We start from the raw sequence: 18,986 nt of genomic DNA, 5'->3' as shown, positions 1-18,986 counted from the left end.
CAGTGAACGACCCATCCCTGTTCGGTGCAGAGATGATTGGTGAGGTGGCTACCTCACTGGACGCTGTGCGGTTTCTTAACCCCCATTCTGTGCGTCTTGTATGCGACTCTCCCTGCCTCATGTGCAGCGGCTTGTTCGCCTGTGCGGGTCCCCCACGCCATTGTGAGGTAAGTGTATCTATGTGGGGACCTGTCTGTGTGGGGGGGGGTGTCAGTCTGGGACTGTGTAACCTGCCTCTCTTCTCACTGTTTGTCTCCCTATCACTCGGCTGCATGCTGTGGGCTGCAAGGGGGGGGGGGAGCTGTGTGACACTGTGTGTGTCAGCCTTGTCAGTGTGAGAAGCTGTGTGCTGTGGGGCATGTTTTGTGGCATGTTTGGGCACTATACAGCGATCGCTGCGGCGATCTAACATGTTTTTTTATACATGGATAACATGTGTGCATTACTGTACTGTGGAGCGGCGGTTTCGGTGCCAAACGGCGCCATTTTGCCTACACTCGCTCCGGCCGCATGTTCTACATGCATTGCGGCCATTTTCTTGTAGCCTCCCATAGGCTTTAATAGAGCGCCCTGGCCGCATCACTTCCTCTTCTCCAGGATACACCGATCGAGGCGGCAGCAGCAGCGGCGAGGGTCTCCTCAGGTTATATCCTTCTTATCCATTGCCTGTGTCAGTTTTATTGTCCCTGTGGGGGTCTCATTGTGCTTGTGTGTGGTGCGGTGGGCTGCGCTCGCCGCGCTTGTTAAAGGGGCAGTTAACCCTTTATTATCCGGCATTTGATATTGGGGCAATGGATTCTCAGGAGGGCAAATTTCCTACCGCCTTGGTGGAAAGCCAGGGGACCGCTGTTTCCCCCCCAGGGGGGGATTTAGCCACTATTGTGGCTGGCCTTGCTGCTCAGGTGCAGATGCTGGTGGCTGCTCAATCTACTAAAAGGCCCAGAGTTGCTCTTTCCTCTGATTCTGAGGGTGAAGGTGATGGGGCTGTTATGGCGGGGGCCTCCTTATCGGGGTCCCGCTCCTCCCTGGATCTAGTGGGGTCCGAGGTGGAGGCTGAAGTTGAAGGGGTTGATAATTCTCCCCCTGGCTCGCCTGAAGAGCTTGCAATCATGGATGAATTGATTGCTTCCATAAAACAAACGCTGTGTTTGCAGGATGAAGTGTGTCCCCCCGCTGCCTTGGCGGCTTATGGGACGCAGAGAAAACGCAGGACGCCGCAGGTTTTTTCCCTGCAATGATGATTTTCAGCGCGCTGTTAAGGAAAAATGGCGCAATCTACGCAAACCTTTTGCGGTACCAAGTAGGTTCAAGCTGCATTATCCTTTCTCGCCTTCCACTGATGAAAGGTGGTGTGTGCCACCCCCAGTGGATCACGCAATTGCGGTTTTAAATAAATCCACTGCGATTCCTGCAGAGGATTCCCCTGTGTTCCGTGATGCCACGGATAGGAGATTGGAGTCTCTTGCCCGTCATACTTATTCTGTTACGGGTTCTATGCTTAAGGCTCTGTTTGCCTCTCTCATGGCGGCCCAGGCTGTCGCAAGTTGGACGCAGATGCTTAGGCGCGTCCTAGTGGCCGATTCGGCCTCGCCGGCGACCCTGGATATGGTGGATCAAATCCACCAGGGTGTCATGTATCTGTGTGATGCGGACTTGGACTTAGTCCCGTTGGCTGCACGTGTGCACAGCGTGGCGGTGTTGTCTCGCCGCCTGGTTTGGTTGAAATGTTGGTCGGTGGACCAATCTTCACGTAAGACCTTAGCCAATCTGCCTTATGATGGGTCTCGCCTTTTTGGGGAGTCCTTGGATGTGTTGATTAAGGGGATCACCGGAGGTAAGAGCACTCTCTTGCCCCATTTCCCCAAGGCTAAGGGGGCTTCTGGGAAGAAGCATGCTAATTTTCGGCCCCCTCAGGGGTCCTTTCGTGCCTTTCGGTCGCACTACAAGGGCAAACCGTTCAAAGATCAAGGCTCTCAGAAGAAGCCCTGGTCTGGGAAACAGAAGTCCGGCCAATCCGCATCCGCAGCCCATAACAGTGCGGCCTGAAGGGGCGCCCTCACCCAGTTTTGGGGTGGGGGGACGCTTGCTCGGTTTTCTTCAACCCTGGTTGGCCCGCGTGCGGGACAGATGGGTTCAGGAGATCGTTCGATCTGGTTACAAGATCGAGTTTCTCTCTCGGCCGGAGAGCAGATTTTTTCCCTCAAATCTTCAACTGTCTCCAGAGCGTTTACGGGACCTGCACCTGGCGGTGCGGGACCTGAGGGCTCAGGGAGTGGTGGTTCCGGTGCCTCATCGGGACAGATTTCGGGGGTTTTATTCCAATCTGTTCACCGTGCCCAGGAAGGAGGGCAAGGTTCGTCCAATTCTGGACTTGAAGGCTCTGAACCGCTCTGTGCGGGTTCGCAAGTTCCGCATGGAATCCCTGCGGTCGGTGGTGGCTGCCCTGGTTCCGGGGGAATTCATGGCCTCCATCGATTTGAAGGATGCGTATCTTCACATCCCCATTTTCGAGGGTCACCAGTGGTACCTTTGATTCGCCATTGCGGAGGATCATTACCAGTTCGTGGCGTTGCCTTTTGGTCTCGCCTCGGCTCCGCGGGTCTTCACCAAGGTGCTTGCACCGGTTCTGGCATTATTGAGGGCCCAGGGCATTTCTGTCCTGGGGTATCTGGACGACATTCTGGTTCGGTCTGCGACCAGCCAGGGTCTGGAGAAGGACCTGTCTGTCACGATGCAAACTCTGCAGGAGTTTGGTTGGACGATAAATTTTCCAAGTCGACACTGAGTCCGTCGGTTCGTCTTCCCTACCTGGGAATGATCCTGGACTCGGTGCAGGCGAAGGTCTTCCTGCCGGAAGACAAACTCAGAACTCTTCAGGAGGAAGTCAGGTCCCTCAGGGACGTTCCGCACTCGTCTCTGCGGACGTGCATGAGATGTCTGGGATTGATGGTCTCGGCCTTCGAGGCGATTCCCCTCGCCCAGTTTCACACGCGGGGTCTCCAAGCGGAGATCCTGTCCATGTGGGACAGGCGACCTCAATCTCTGGATCTTCAAATCTCGTTGAGTCATCGCACCAGAAGAGACCTTCTGTGGTGGCTCCAGTCCCCGATGGTGTCGGGGGGCAAGTCTTTTCGTCCTATCTCGTGGACGGTAATCACCACGGATGCCAGCCTGTCGGGCTGGGGTGGTGTTCTGGGCGTTCTGTCCGCCCAGGGAACTTGGTCGGAGGGGGAGTCCTCCCTTCCGATCAACTTTCTGGAATTGCGTGCGATAAATCTCTGTCTTCATCGCTGGACGGACCGGCTGCAGGGCTGCCCGGTTCGGGTGCAGACGGACAATGCCACGGCCGTGGCCTACATCAACCACCACGGGGGCACCAGGAGTGCCCGAGCGGCTCGAGAAGTGGCCGACATTCTGTCTTGCAGGCGGACTATCTGAGTCGCCAGACCCTGGACCAGGGGGAATGGTCTCTCCACCCGGCTGTTTTCCAGATGTTGTGCGCGAAGTGGGGTCTTCCAGATGTGGACCTGTTCGCGTCTCGTCTCAACAACAAGGTGAGAAGGTTCGTGGCAAGGACGCGCGACCCTCGGGCAGACGCGTCGGACGCGTTAGTGGCCCCGTGGCATCAGTACAAGCTGATGTACGCGTTTCCACCGATTTCAGTTGCTGTCCAGGTTCCTTCGCAGGTTACACTCGGAACGCAGCACGGTGATTCTTGTGGCACCGGACTGGCCTCGCCGGTCCTGGTACGCAGACCTCGTGAATCTGGCGGTCGACGCCCCGTGGCGTCTGCCTCTTCGAGACGATCTCCTGTCTCAAGGACCGATATACCATCCTGCTTTACAGTCGCTGGCTTTGACGGCCTGGCTGTTGAGACCGAGGTCCTGAAGGAGAAGGGTCTCTCCCCAGAGGTCGTTCATACCTTGATCAACGCGAGGAAGTCTTCCTCGGGGAAGGTTTATTACTGTACTTGGAAGGCCTATTTTGCCTGGTGTGAGTCCAGGGGGTTTTCGCCCCGCACGTACTCGGTTTCCCGAGTGCTGTCCTTCCTTCAAACGGGTGTCGATCAGCGTTTGGCGCTGGCTACGATAAAGGGTCAGGTGTCTGCGCTGGCCGTTCTGTTTCAACGTCCCGTGGCTTCCAACTCCTTGGTTGGCACTTTTGTTCAGGGAGTGCGGCATCTGGTTCCTCCTAGGAGGGATCCTCTGCCCCCTTGGGACTTGAATCTCGTTCTATCTGTGTTACAACGTGCTCCTTTTGAACAGATCAGGGAGATCTCGTTGTCTATGTTGTCCAAAAAGGTCGCCTTTTTGGTTGCGATCACTTCGGCTCGCAGAGTGTCGGAGCTGGCGGCTTTGTCCTGCAAGTCTCCGTATCTGGTTGTTCATTTGGATAAGGTGGTCTTGCGACCTAATCCTTCTTTTCTTCCGAAGCGAGTTTCGGAATTCCATCTTAATGAAGATATTGTCTTGCCTTCGCTGTGCGCGAAGCCTAAACATCCAAAGGAGGTGAGACTACATTCTTTGGATGTTGTTCGGGCGATAAGGGTTTACCTTAAATCGACTGAGTCCTTTCGAAAGACGGACTCCTTGTTTGTTCTTCCAGAGGGTCCTCGGAAGGGCATGGCGGCGTCGGCCTCTACCATCGCCAAATGGATCAGGCAGACCATTGAACAGGCCTATGCTTTGCAGGGGAAGGTTCCCCCTGTGCCTGTGAAGGCGCACTCTACTAGATCTCTGAGTACGTCTTGGGCCTGTCGTCATGGGGCTTCTGTAGCCCAGGTGTGTAAGGCGGCGACCTGGTCGACCGTGCACACTTTCACAAAATTCTACAAAGTAGATGTTCAGGCATCGGCGGATGCTTCCTTTGGCCGCAAGGTTCTTAGTGCGGCAATTCCCTAGGGTCCCTTGTTGGGGACCTCTGGCTGTTGGGATAAGTTTTTTTATCCCCTGGTTATTTGTCTTTTCCTGGGTTGTTGCTCCTGTTGAGCAATTTATTTTTCCTGTAGCCCAGCTGGTTTCCTTCCTTTGATCAGGTTCCTTTCTTTGATGCGGAGACTGCGTTGCCTTTCGGCGCGGATGCGTTTCCCACCCCTCATGTTTGCACTGCTTTGGGACGTCCCCATATGTGATGAATATGAAGAGGCGGCGACTGTCGGAGGACGTAAGAGAAAACGGAATTTTTGTAAAATCTTACCTGTAAAATTCCTTTCTCTGAGTCCTCCGACAGTTGCCGCCCCCGCCCCTCTTTTGGGGTTTGGTTGTATACTCTACTGCTATTCCACTGAAACTGAGATATGGTTGCAGGAAGTAGGAGGGTATTGACTGAGGGGACCACCCCTTGAGGGTGGGATATGTTAAAAGCTTTAATGTTAACATATTCTGTTGCCTAGCTACTCCTTCGGAGCAAAGTCTAATACCCCATATGTGACGAATATGAAGTGGCGGCGACTGTCGGAGGACTCGGAGAAAGGAATTTTACAGGTAAGATTTTACAAAAATTCCGTTTTTCTGAAGTTCATTGACAGACCCGGCACCCGCCCCTCTAATTATGAGTGGAATGGGGTTGTTGTCACTGCTTGCAACGAAATATAGGGCTGTAGCAGATTGGGGTTATGCCTGCAGGGACGGCCCCATAGACGTGGTAAAGCTTTTTCCTGCCTAGTGTCTTACTCCTGTAGGGGGCAGCATAACCTAATTATCAAGAAGATATGAAGCTGTGTCTGTCAATGAACTTCTGAGAAAAGGATTTTCCGGTAAGTCAAAAATCCAGGTTTTTTTTTTCGCCACATACATCCATAATGTTACTGTTCCCATCACACAGGTTCCTTGATCAGGCTCGAAATTTACGGGTGCTGTAGCAACATCCAGCTGGAAACGAACAATCACAGATCAACGTTCATATTTGCCCAGCACACCACGGTTCATCAATGTCATCTAAGACTTTCTTTCTTTTTTTATTTCTTGGAGAATGATCACCTCACAAAAAAGGTGCAAAGTTTCGGAGCCGCGCAGGACCCCTTCATCAGGCATGTGATATGTGCATATGGTGACATAAGGATTTATACAATATAGTGCTATCCACCGATCAAATGCAAGAAAAGGGTGACATCCCGCCCCCCCACCCTCTGACGTTGACATCATAATCCTGCCAAAACTGTATAATAAACCATACTATGTAAGAAATGCCCCATGCGGGATATGCATACCTCATGCATGAGGTATGATAGCGAGGCCGATTTCCCCCCCCCCCCCCCTTGCACAAAACTACACAAGGAATCGATCGGGCACTCTTGCCAGATGTGCCAGATCTGTCTGCAGCATCGCTGTTACTAGGTGACCATACCTCCCGTCCAACTAAAGTCCTGCTGGCGGCACATGCCCAGCGTGAGCAGTTACCGCTAGGCAGCAGGAAAATGCTGGTCCCCTCAAACAAAACATTTGGTGGACACGCACGCAAACACACGTGCCACATATTGCTGCACACACTAGGATAACACTTGCTCTAGGATCTCTGAGCAAAAAATGTTGAGGATTTTAAGTAATCTTCAGGCCTAAAATGGTTTTTTAAAGCATGCAAAAAAATGCAAAGCTCTGGCAGTGAAGGGGTTAAAGTGGTTATTAAGGCAGAATGTTTTATACCACCTCGATTGTGGTTCCAAGAGGTACCATACCAGTACCATATCCCACAATCCTTTGCATGCAGTCACTACTAGCCACTGATTGGTCAGAGAATCGTTGTTATCCCACCCACTTACTTTAGTACTACTTTAGTGGAAAAGCAAACCGTTCCAACACCGTACCATGCAGTGGAAAACCAAACTGGGCCGAGTAGAGCCGAGCCGGTACTTGCAGTGGAAAAGTGCCATTTGTTTGTTTTTTTTTATTTTAATGAATTAAGGTAAAAACCTTTTCTGTGCAGCAGTCCCCCTAATACTTAACCTGAGTCCCATTTCGATCCAACGATGTTGCAGGAGAGACTCGGCTGTCTGAGACTCTCCCTCATTGGCTGAGATGACAGCGAAGCGCTATTGGCTCCTGCTGCTGTCAGTCAGTGAGCCAATGAGGCGAGAGGCGGGGCCAGGCAGCGGCTCAATGCCTGAATGGACACAGAGCTACGGCTCAGCCCAGGTGCCCCATAGCAAGCTGCTTGCTGTGGGGGCATTTAACAGGAGGGAGGAGCTAGGAGTGCCGAAGAGGGGCCCGAGAAGAGGATTCGGGCTGCTCTGTGCAAAACCAACTGCATATAGCAGGTAAGTATAGGATGTTTGTAAAAAGCCTCTTTTTTTTTTTTTCCCCCGAATATTTATGCAATCTTGTCACATGACCACAATTCCCTGGCAGGCCATTATATTGGGTGGCTGGTGGGTTAAACACTAGCTTTTGCGTCGCTGCTGGAAGTGATGTGGGCTTTCAAGGCAAAAGATTGCCCACTTTTATAAAAATGTAATTCTGTCCCGTGGTTTTGGTGCGCTTTCAGAAGGTGCACCAAAACTGTTGCATGCAGGACTTTTGGGGCAATTCAGAAAGTGAATCAAAACTGTGGGACATAATAGAAGTCTATGGCAAACAGCAGCTAATCCGTATTAAAACCAGGAATACACTGTGCTGCACCCGTGCCAGGGGACAAGTGCGCCAGATAAGTGTGAAAGGTGCCTAATATCAAAGGTGATTACTTGTACGAAGAAAGCAATGGTAGATTTTTTTCCCCCGCCTCCCAAGGAATTTCACTTTACATCAAAAATATACCTGGTTTGTAATGTTTTTTGATTAAAACTGCGTGCTGAATCGCAGCAAAACGTGGGACGCACTTGCGCTGCCATTTATTCCTCAATGTGGTGCAATATAGGGGCAAAAAGGAAGCAGGATCTTTTGGGTGACATTTTTGCGATTTGCCGTGGCATAATTGCACTACGATTGGGGTGCCTTTAGAGACGTAATGGCATCAGAAACGCGTCCTGCGTTTTGCCACGGTTTGGAATCACGGGGAGAATCACGGTGATTCCACCTGCGATTCAAATCGCCTAGGTGTGAATATGGAGCCTTAGAGGAAGGGGATAACAAAGCTGTTAACTGATTGTAAGCGCATCTTTGTGCGTGGCAGAGAACACACCAAAATGTAAAGTGGTACTAAACGCACAGTTTCATTTACATTGTCCCTTCTATTTCTGTATGTGAATGATAGCACTGTAATTATTTTAATAAAAAAATAATCCAAGTACCTTTTTCCTAATTGATATACAGCTGTCACATGACCCAGTTCTTTCTCAGCTTTTCTGCAGGAAAACCAAATAAAAAAAAAAACAGCCTTTGGAGTCTGCCGCCAGACTCATCCACCTTACCAATCGCTCAGTGTCCGCTGCTCCTCTGTCAAGTCCTCCACTGGCTTCTGTTCAGCCAACAAATTAAATTCAAAATACTTACAACATCTTACAAAGCAATCCACAGCTTAGCCCCCAACTACGTCACTAGCCTAGTCTCAAAATACCAACTTCGTTCCTCTCAAAACCTCCTGCTCTCTAGCTCCCTCGTCACCTCCTCCCATGCCCGCCTCCAGGACTTTTCCAGAGCCTCTCCAATCCAATGGAACTCCTTACCCTTATCTGTCTTATCTCCTACTCTATTGGCTTTTAGGCAATCTCTGAAAACCCTCCTTTTCAGAGAAGCCTATCCTACCAACACCTAACAAATGTACCTCCATTTTCTCCATCAGCCCATCCCCCACGGTTATTGCCTTTTGTTTCACTTGATCCTCCCTTCTAGATTGTAAGCTCTAACGAGCAGGGCCCTCTAATTCCTCCTGTTTTGAATTGTACTGTAAAAGTATTGTCAAACTGTTGGCGCTATATAAATCCTGTATAATATTATAATAATAATGCAGATCAATAAATGGTTTTAAATTGTCGTTCAAAAAAAAAAATTATATATTTTTATTATTTTTGGCAATAACATGGCGTGGGGGGATTTCTGCTAGTCACAGGCTGTGTCACGCCCCTCCAGCCTGTGTCTTAGAATAAGAGGGAGGTGAAGTCACCATCCATCTACATGTAATATTCTGTGCCCCCCCATAGTGTTTATCTGGTTAGTAGGTATGGAGGAGGGAGGGAGTTGGCTGTCACCAACCAGTGTGTATACGCCCACATGTGTGACTTGTAGTCACATGGGCTTCTGAGATGTAATCGGGAGGAAATGCTCAGCAGAGAGACTCAATGAAATCTGAGCATGTGCAGAGTTGCCACCACAGCTGAAAAATCCCTAGCTGAATTGTGAACATTAACAGAGTGTAGAGATGGAGAACAGCGGGATCAACCAGGTTTGTGCAGAATATAGAAAACGAATCCCATAGTAACTGAGTATGACTAGCATGTAATACACCATTTATTGATAGTTTTTATGATGTGGGTTTAGTGGCACTTTAATGTGTTCTAATCATAATATACTGCTGAAGTTTGAATTAAAAATATAAATTTTTGCTATTGTAAGTACTGGTGCGGAGAAAAAAAATCACTTTCAGCTGAAAAAAATTTGCACACATATAAACTTTCCAATGTTTGTTCTCAGGTACTTTGAATACATATTTGGTTTCCTGCGACTGGAAGATGTACCTGCAGGTAAACCAAGGACAGGACAATTAGTACAACTTCAGGTCATCATCACCTCAAAGGACAATGAATGTCACAAGTATCCCAGCATCCGTTCAGATGAGTCATGTAAGTATTAAGAACTTTAGTACTAAGCAGACTTTGATATGTTTTTGTTTGTTTTCTATCTTTATGCAAGAATGGAAATTTTGGTTCCAAAAATGCAGGATGGACTTAAAGCAGAGTTCCACCCTGGGAAATTTTTTTTGAATAAAAATACCCCCGGGACAGTCAGGGCTAGTACATTCCACAATGGCTAGCCTCTGATCTGTCCCGGGTTGCACTTACCGTTTTAGAAGAAATACTTACCTTGAAAATGTATTGTCCAGCGCTGCCATCTCAGGTGTGGGCAGCTTGAAGCCAGCGCGATCCTCTTCTGTGTCCTCTTCCGTCTTCTTCGGTCCCACAATGCACTGCACCGGCCCCGCCGTCACTTCTGGGGCTGCAGCGTCATCCCTGCACAGCTTCTGGGCATGCCCAGAAGCTGTTTAGCAAGGTATGACGGCGCCTGCAACGGAACTGACGTCGGGGCCGGTGCAGGCGCATTGATTCCTGGGAGCGATGACATTCAGCTCCCAGGAATCATTGCAAGCCAGGAAGTGACGAATCGCCGTGGCCGCCGAGGGGAGGAAGAGAAAGTAAGGTAAGTATATTTTCTTCTAAACCAGGTTAAACCAGGTAAGTAAAAAAAAAAAAAAAAAAATTGCGATTTATCCATTTGTTTTTCAGGTGACCCGGAGCGAGAAGATGGAGGTAAGTTTAATTTTAGGGTGGAACTCCACTTTAACCGAAAAGGACAGTTTTTAAAAAAAAAAAAAAATATATATATATATAATTTGTGAAATTATATTCAACATTTTACCATAAAATTTTATTGAGAAGAACAGTGCAAATTACAGAAACATTAAACAATGTAATGGAATGTTGGTTCTTCTTTAGTAACACTCTTCTGGTTACAACAACCATATATGGATAAAGCAGACTAATAAAAAGGGGGAGGGTGAAGCACTTTGAAGTACTGACATAGTAGCAAGCAAATACAAATGCCTATAACCGAGAAAGGGACAGGAAAGTGGAGGCAAAATAGACCATTGTAATGTCCCATGAAGTGGGATTAGAGTCTAGGTTCGGGCTTCCCATGTGAAATGGTGTGTGTTGGCCTTATGAGAATGGAATAAAATTACCATGGATCACCTACATGTTAGCCTGTGTGAGTTGAATTAGAAATCCTAGCCTTGTTTGGGGGGGCTGGGGTGCGCAGATGTGACTCCACATCGAAATAGGTGGGGGAAGTATGTCTGTATATGTGACCTTTCTATTATGGAAAGGCATTGGGATGTGACCTTTAACGCGGGTTCAACGTTTAAATTCATATCATGAAATTATAATATGAATTTAGTGTCGACCATTATTGGCACCTTTTTTTAGCTCAAGAAAAGTTCAAGAAAAATATGTCCCTTTAAATTCTATGTATGTCATAACACTGGTTCGTTGCGCTTCCGTTGCAGTGTTTAGAAATCTTGCTTACTGCATTTTTGCTCATTAAAAAAAACTGCACCAAAAACGCACCTCCCTGTTATAATGCATTAAAAACACATCAGTGTTACATTTTTGATGCAGTTTTTGAGTCACATGACCTATGAAAAACACACCATAAGTATGGTAGAGTTGCTGCAAAAATCGTTTTCAGTCCCATTATCGTCAACTTTTTCTCTTATTGGCAAAATGGTGATGACGTTGTTTTCGGCTGATATGTTTCGGCCGCCGAAATCTGTGTATTTCTAGTTTTATCTAAACTAAAGCTAACCATACACCGCTCGATTTTTCTCGTTCAGCCCCCCAAGGCGATAGATTCCCCTATCCATGTATCCACTGAACCGTGTGGATGGATTGTATTCAGCAACCACCGAACACAAACATGCGTGCATCTGATGGCATGCAGTCACTGTTCAGCCAAAAATTTACCACCTGGCTAAAGCCAACTATATATAGATCGAAGTTCATGGATCGGACAAATCTCTAATCCATGTATGGGCATGGAGGTTGTACAGAAATCGATCTACTGATTTGACTTCTGCACAACAGCCCTGTCGGATTTTATCTGGTTGATCAGTGCTCCAGGCTATCGCCGGCAAGGCTGATCCATGCATTCTGACAGCAGAGAAGTCTCCCCACTGTCAGAATACAATCACTCAGCAGTGAAGATTCCCTCATGCCCATTGAGTATGTGGAAGGGGGAAAAAGTCTTGTTAGTTTTTTCATGAAACAAAAAAAAACTCAGTTGATGATTTTTGTTGCACTGGGTGGTGCTTGCAGGGCCAACAACTGCTCAAATTGTGGCCTGTTCAGCAGGAATCGGATGAAATTTAAACGGTCTGTGGCCGGCTGAACCATGAGTGATCATTTCAGTGTAAGTGTACTAGAAGGGAGGATGCATAGCAATCCAATTCATTAACCTCAATATGTGTTTTACAGCCACCGGGAAGTGAGTCGGTGACCCTTTATAGTCCAATGTATGATTTGCCGAGCAGATACCTTTAACATTTAATAAATGATTCAGGTGCCCATAGTATTATAGGCAGTGGCGGCTGGTGCTCAAAATTTTGGGGGTGGGCAAACAGAAAAATGTAATAGGCATTGCTTTGCGGCAAAAAACGCTGTAAAAAATTGCGTGACTTTGAGGTCGCAAAAGTGTGAAAGAAGCTTTCAGTAATTAAGGTATAGTGTGCCCCCTTTCAATGCACAGTGACCAGCGTGCGTGCCCCCTTTCAATGCACAGTGACCAGCGTGCGTGCCCCCTTTCAATGCACAGTGACCAGCGTGCGTGCCCCCTTGCTTACCTGGAGCAGCGGGTGGCTTCTCCTCAGTCCCCCGGCGGCGCGTCTCCTCCAGTCCTCCCTCTCCCGACTCCTCCTCAGCCAATGTCATGGGGTTTGCCTTGCGGCCAATCGGGAAGCGCATATCAGAAGCGCTTCCTGATTGGCCAGGAGGAGGATCGCTGTGACAATAGCGAATTTTCATTTGCTATTGTCACACAATGGGTGGGCTCGGGGCCCCGGCTTCACCCTTTGCACCACCTTATTGGAGCCTCTGGCTCTAATCGGGTGATTTAAAAAAAAAAAAACCCATTAAGATCCATGCGTCCGGCGCCCTTGCATGCAGATTAGGGGGCCGGACGCATGGATGGGGGGGCGACGCCCCTGTGCCCGCAATACACCGGCCGCCACTGATTATATAGGCATCCTTATGTGCAGACTGTAAGCCCTGGCGTGATTGGGAAAGTGGGAGGCTAGCTGATCTACTTCTAAATTCAGTTCATAGTGATCAGCTGTATGTGCTTATCGATTAACAGCAGCTTCAGACAAAGGAAACCTTTTTGAAACTGGGCTTTGGGGGATTTCTAAAACTAAGAAAGTAGTTCTGCCTGTCCTTGTAATTTAGAAGAGAGGGAGGCATATTTGTAACTCTGTCCTAGTGTGACAGCAATGGTTCCCTCCATAGATACAGTGGAATAAATGAGTAGCCACCCTAAGACAGGAAGTGTATTGCCAGCTGCAAATGAGAGAAAAGTTGTAGCCTCCATATCTGACCGGTGATCTGTGCTATTTTCCATTTTTTTTATTTTTGGGTGTTTGTATCGAAGACCAATCCCATAAGCCAGCCATGTGGGAAAGCCATTTGGCACTGGTGCCAGAGGTTTAGTCACATTTACCCAGGCTTATGCCACCTTTCTAAAAAAAATCTGTACATGCCTTTTTAGGACTAGATCCTAAAGAATCTCATGTGACCAAAAAAGTCTTACTGTAAATGTGGTCAAGAGATTGATGACTGTTAGATGTAGAAAGATTCAGATTGCTGCAAAAATATCATTTTGAGAACTATCCACTTTAGTCATGTGATGTTGGCAGTGCATTGCTTCATAATAATAAAAAAAAAAAAAGACCTTTTGTTAAATACAAAAAAACTCAGACATGCTTAAAAGGAGTTGTGTAACTGCTCACTTAAAAGATAAACATTAACATTTTTAACTGTCTGATCATTCATACGCTGGTCAGGGTTATCCATTGGTCAACACACCAGGCATGGAGATGCTCCAGTCAAATTCTCATGGTGTTCTCATCTCTGTGGTCTGAGCATGGTTGGCAACCTTAACTCCCCAGCAATGGTCACACAAATCAATGTTATGTTGGGCTGACATCTCTGTGGCCTAGGAGTGAAATAAATCTGACCTTGTTAATTGTATCTCTAATCATTTGATGTTCGTTTTCTGATCAGACTGTTTTAGGTCTGGATTGTATGACATTCAAATAAGTACAGGATAGCCTCCATCATTCTCACATGACAGTTCTTTTTCGGAGCTGCAGTTCAGCCAAGAGATGTCTTTAGAACATAAGCTTGTTTTTGTATGTTCCAATAAAGTTTTAAAGGATAAGTTCACCTTTTTGGTACATGTTTGACCACTTATGCCCCGGAAATTTTTTTTTTTTTTTTTTTTGCGGGACTGCGACATTGCGGCGGACAGATCGGACCCTTGACTGACATTTTTGGGGTTACCAGTGACATTACTGCAGTAATCAGTGCTATACATATGTACTGTTGCTGTAAAAATGACACTGGCAGGGAAGGGGTTAACTGTATTGGAGAGGGAGGGGTTAAGTGTGTCCTAGGGGCGTGTTTCTAACTGTATAGGGACATGGCTACTACTGTAAAAACAGAGATCAACGGTCCTACATAGTAGAACCGTCTGATCTCCATTTTTACACAGGGGAGAATGACAGACGGCTTGTTTACATAAGCCGCCCGCCTTTCTCCCGCTCTACCGACAATCGCAGTGTGACCGGCAGACATCGGGTCCGCCGGTCACACGCGCGGACTCCTCAGTGAACGGGGCGGGCGCGCGCCTCAGCGCGCGCTCGCCCGCTATTGGCTCACAAGCCGGTCACAGGCTAGTGACGTATATATACACGTCACTTTGCCCGGCCAGGGCTGACCGCCGCAGTATATCTACTTGTGGCGGTCGGCAAGTGGTTAAATGTTCCTTCTGTTTTTAGGGTTGGACATGTAACCTATACCGACTCCTGCAACCACTCTCCAATCCAAGCCCTATCTGACAACAGGTCAGGGATCTTCTCCCCCGAACCTGCTGTCACTTTTTGAAAAGAGCGTTGTTGTGTGAGGCTCTGCCCATATGGCTTTGTCATTTGTTTACAGATTTCTGTGAATGAACTACAGGACTGACCACCTTTTGGGGCTGACAGGTTGTAGTTCCTAATAAACAACCTGAGGGCTCTAGGTAGTTTATTGATTCTTCCTGTCTTTTTTTTTTATTTTTTAAAAAATGCTTCCTGTATGATGTACAGGTAGACAGTTAACACTGACAAGTTTGTAGGGGTCCTGCTTTGCACCTGCAATCTGCTAATCTGCAAGTGTGTGTGTGTGCGCATGTATGTGCATCTCAGAAAATTAGAATATCATCAAAAAGTTAATAATTTCAGTAATTCAATTCAAAAAGTGAAACTCATATTTTTTTTTTTATAGTGTTAAACACAGTGATATTTCCACCATTTCTTTTCATTTTGATGATTATGGCTTACAGGTAGTCAAAACCCAAAATTCAGTATCTCAGAAAATTTGATTACGTAAGAACAATTTAAAAAAAAAAAAAAACATTGAAATGGTGGCATACTGAAAAGTGTCCATGTACAGTAAAGTATGCACTCGATTCTTGGTCGGGGCTCCTTTTGCATGAATTACTGCATCAATGCAGCATGAGATGGAGGCGATCAGCCTGTGGAACTGCTGAGGTGTTATGGAAGCCCAGGTTGCTTTGATAGCGGCCTTCAGCTCCTCTGCATTGTTGGGTCTGGGGTCACTCATCTTCCTCTTGACATTACCCCACAGGTGCCAAGTCCTGCTGGAAAATTAAATCTGCATCTCCATAAAGCTGGTGGGCAGACGCATGAAGTGCTCTAGAATTTCCTGGTAGAGGGCTGCGCTGAGTTTGGACTTGATAAAGCACAAGCAGATGACATGGCTCCCCAAATCATCAGACTGTGGAAAATGTTGCATTTCATTTGGAAATCAAGGTCCCAGAGTCTGGAGGAAGAGTGGAGAGGCACAGAATCCAAGTTACATGAGGTCCAGTGTGAAGTTTCCACAGTCAGTGATGATTTGGGGAGCCATATCATCGGTTGGTGTTGGTCCACTGTGTTTTATCAAGTCCAAAGTCAGCGCAGCCCTCTACCAGGAAATTCTAGAGCACTTCATGCTTCCATCTGCTGACCAGCTTTATGGAGATGGTGATTTTCATAATTGCATTATCCTATCCTCTTCCTGGGGGACTTGAATGACGTTTGTGGTAATGTAAAGATACAATGTTCTAGAAATCACAGATTTGGAATGACAAACTTTTCCTGTTATGGCTGAAATGGTTATACCTTTTGGCCTTCATCTGGACGACCTTCTCACGGAGGCTTTCAGTCACTTTAGAACGGCTCGCCATCTTTGCAAAGTCTGTGAAAACTGGAAAGGGTTTGTCAGAAAACTAAAGACATTAACACAAGGTGCCAGATCAACACCAATAACTGGCAGGTATCTGAAAGTGCTCTCTATTTCATCAATGTTCTTTTTCAAATCTCATTAAGTTTTTTAGTCTGTGCTTCAAAATCTATGTAACTCCTTAAATATGCTTAACAAACTGCTTTTACTCCTGTTTAGATCATTTGAAATAGGACTAAGCAGTGACCTTGACATTTCGTGAAGTCTCTGATCACCTGTAGTTTTGAAGTTAGTGTCTTGCAAAAGTATTCACTTTTTATTAAATTAACATGGATTGTTTGAGGATTTGCATCATTTAATTTACAGAACATGCCCACAACTTTTGAAGATGGGGTTTTTTTTATTTTTTTTTATTGTGAAGCAAACAACAAATAGGACAAAATAACAGAAAAAGTCAATGTGCATAACTATTCACCCCCTCAAGTCAATGCTTTGTAAAGCCACATTTTGCGGCAATCGCAGCCCCAAGTCGCTTTGGATAAGTCTCTATGAGCTTTCCACATCTTACCACTGGGATTTTTGCCCATTCCTCCTTGCAAAACTGCTCCAGCTCCTTCAAGTTGGATGGTTTGTGCTTGTGAACAGCAATCTTTAAGTCTGGCCACAGATTTACTTTTTGATTGAGGTCTGGGCTTTGACTAGGCCATTCCAACACATTTACATGTTTCCCCTTAAACCACTCAAGTGTTGCTTTAGCAGTGTGTTTGGGGTCATTGTCCCGCTGGAAGGTGAACCTCTGTCCTAGCATCAAATCACGCGCAGGGTGGTACATGTTTTTTGCTCAAGAATATCCCTTTATTTTTAGCACCATCAATATTTCCCTCGACTGATGAGTTTCCCAGTCCCGACTGCTGAAAAACATCCCCACAGCATGATGCTGCTACCACCAGGTTTCAATGTAGGGATGGTGTTCTTTGGGTGATGTGTTGGTTTGCACCAGACAGCATTTTCTTTGATGGCCGAAAAGTTCAAGTTTAGTCTCATCAGACCAGAGCACCTTCCTCCATCCTTTAAGAGTCTCCCACATGCCTTTTCACAAACTCAAAACGTGCCATTTTGTTTTTTGCTGAAAGTAATCTGCCACTCTGCCATAAAGCCCAACTCTATGGAGCGTACGGCTTATTGTCGTCCTATGTACAGATACTCCAGTCTCTGCTGTGCAACTCTGCAGCTCCTCCAGGGTTACCTTTAGGTCTCTGTGCTGCCTCTCTGATGCCCTTCTTGCCAGTCTTGAGTTTTGGTAGGTTGCCGTCTCTTGGCAGGTTTGCGGTTGTGCCATGTTCTTTCCATTTGGTTATAATAGATTTGATGGTGCTCCTGGGGATCATCAAAGATTTTGTATATGTGTGTGTGTGTATGCATATATATATATATATATATATATATATATATATATATATATATATATATATATATATATATATATATATATATATATATATATATATATATATATAATTTTTTATTTTTATTTTTTTTTTTTTTTTTTTATAACCTAACCCTGACTTGTACTTAACATTGTCCCTTGTTTGGAGAGTTCCTTGGTCTTCATGGCAGTGTTTGGTTATTGGTTAGTGGTGCCTCTTGCTTTAGGTGTTGCAGCCTCTGGGGCCTTTCAAAAAAGGTGTGTGTGTGTATATGTAATGACAGATCATGTGACCCTTAGATTGCACAAAGGTGGACATCATTTCACTAATTATGTGTCATCTGAAGGTAATCGGTTGCACCAGAGCTTTTTATGGGCTTCATAACAAAGGGGGTAAATACATACGCACATGTCAATTTTCTGTTTACTATTTTTCTAAAAAAAAAAAAGCTTATGTATATTTTTTTTTTTCTCATTTCACTTTACCAATTTAGACTATTGTGTTCTGATCCATCACATAACAATTCAGATTAACAAAACATTGAACTTAAGGCTGTAGTGTATGAAAATAGGCAAAAAGTTAAGGGGAGTGAATACTTTTTCACCACACACACACTGTTCTGAGTTTTTTTTTTACCATGACTTTAATTGTAGAGTAGAGGCAGCATGTTGTGTCTGGTGCACTGCATTGAATAGGATGTCTTATATTCTACAGTGGTGGAAATGTTAAGGGTTAGAGAGGCATAGAAATGCACAAGGTAGTGGGCTGATGTGAATGTGAGCAACACACGAGGCTTCCACTTCTTTCTCTGCATGTGCACCATAAATAAAGTATGTCAACCCATTGGGTTTAAAATGGAAATGAGAAAAGCAAAACGCCTGTCTATAAATCTAAATAAACGAAAAAAAATGTATTCTATCTATCATCTAATTCTTTTTTTTTTTTTTTTTTAATTTTTTTTTTTATATATAAATAAGTTATCACATCCCCTATTCTCAGCTGCATGAGGATCTTTGAGTTGGGAGAAACAATACAAAAAAGGATACTTTTTCATAGAAGTACATGGTATAGCAGGCACATATCCGGAATATGACATTTTCGATTGAAATTCCTAAAGCTGCTATATGTTCTTGTCTAAAATTTGTTAAAAACTGAGGTTGCTGTCTTATGTGGGCTGGCTGTTGCTAGCAACACACCAACTCTAGCCCTATCTATTCAAAACCTTTGAAGGGAGTCCGGTTTTCATTAATTTGATCATTTATTAATTTTTTTTTTTTTTTTTTCATATTCCTTTTTTCCATTGTAGATAAGCTGTCAGTTAATGAAGATGGAGCTGTTCTACAAGCAAGTCAAGTCTGGGGTGCTCTGAGGGGTAAGCACTTTTTTCCATATTGCTCTGGAATCACCATTTGAACTACAAT

At 45.9% G+C, this 18,986-nt stretch overlaps 1 protein-coding gene across 2 annotated transcripts in view; it reads left to right on the top strand.

The window, feature by feature from the left end:
* LOC309555440 (beta-hexosaminidase subunit beta-like) overlaps window positions 1-18,986 on the top strand; it is a 110,060-nt gene that overhangs the window by 15,363 nt on the left and 75,711 nt on the right. For both annotated transcript variants that reach the window (XM_082257464.1, XM_082257463.1), the window contains exons 2-3: window positions 9,561-9,709; window positions 18,872-18,937. In XM_082257464.1, the coding sequence (XP_082113590.1) occupies window positions 9,561-9,709; window positions 18,872-18,937 (215 nt within the window). The remainder of the gene's footprint in view (window positions 1-9,560; window positions 9,710-18,871; window positions 18,938-18,986) is intronic.

This window comes from Pelophylax lessonae (genome assembly GCF_965119305.1).
Source record: "Pelophylax lessonae genome assembly, chromosome: 1".
In the NCBI taxonomy this organism is placed as follows: Eukaryota; Metazoa; Chordata; class Amphibia; order Anura; family Ranidae; genus Pelophylax; species Pelophylax lessonae.
This window is presented reverse-complemented; position numbering and strand designations above follow the sequence as displayed.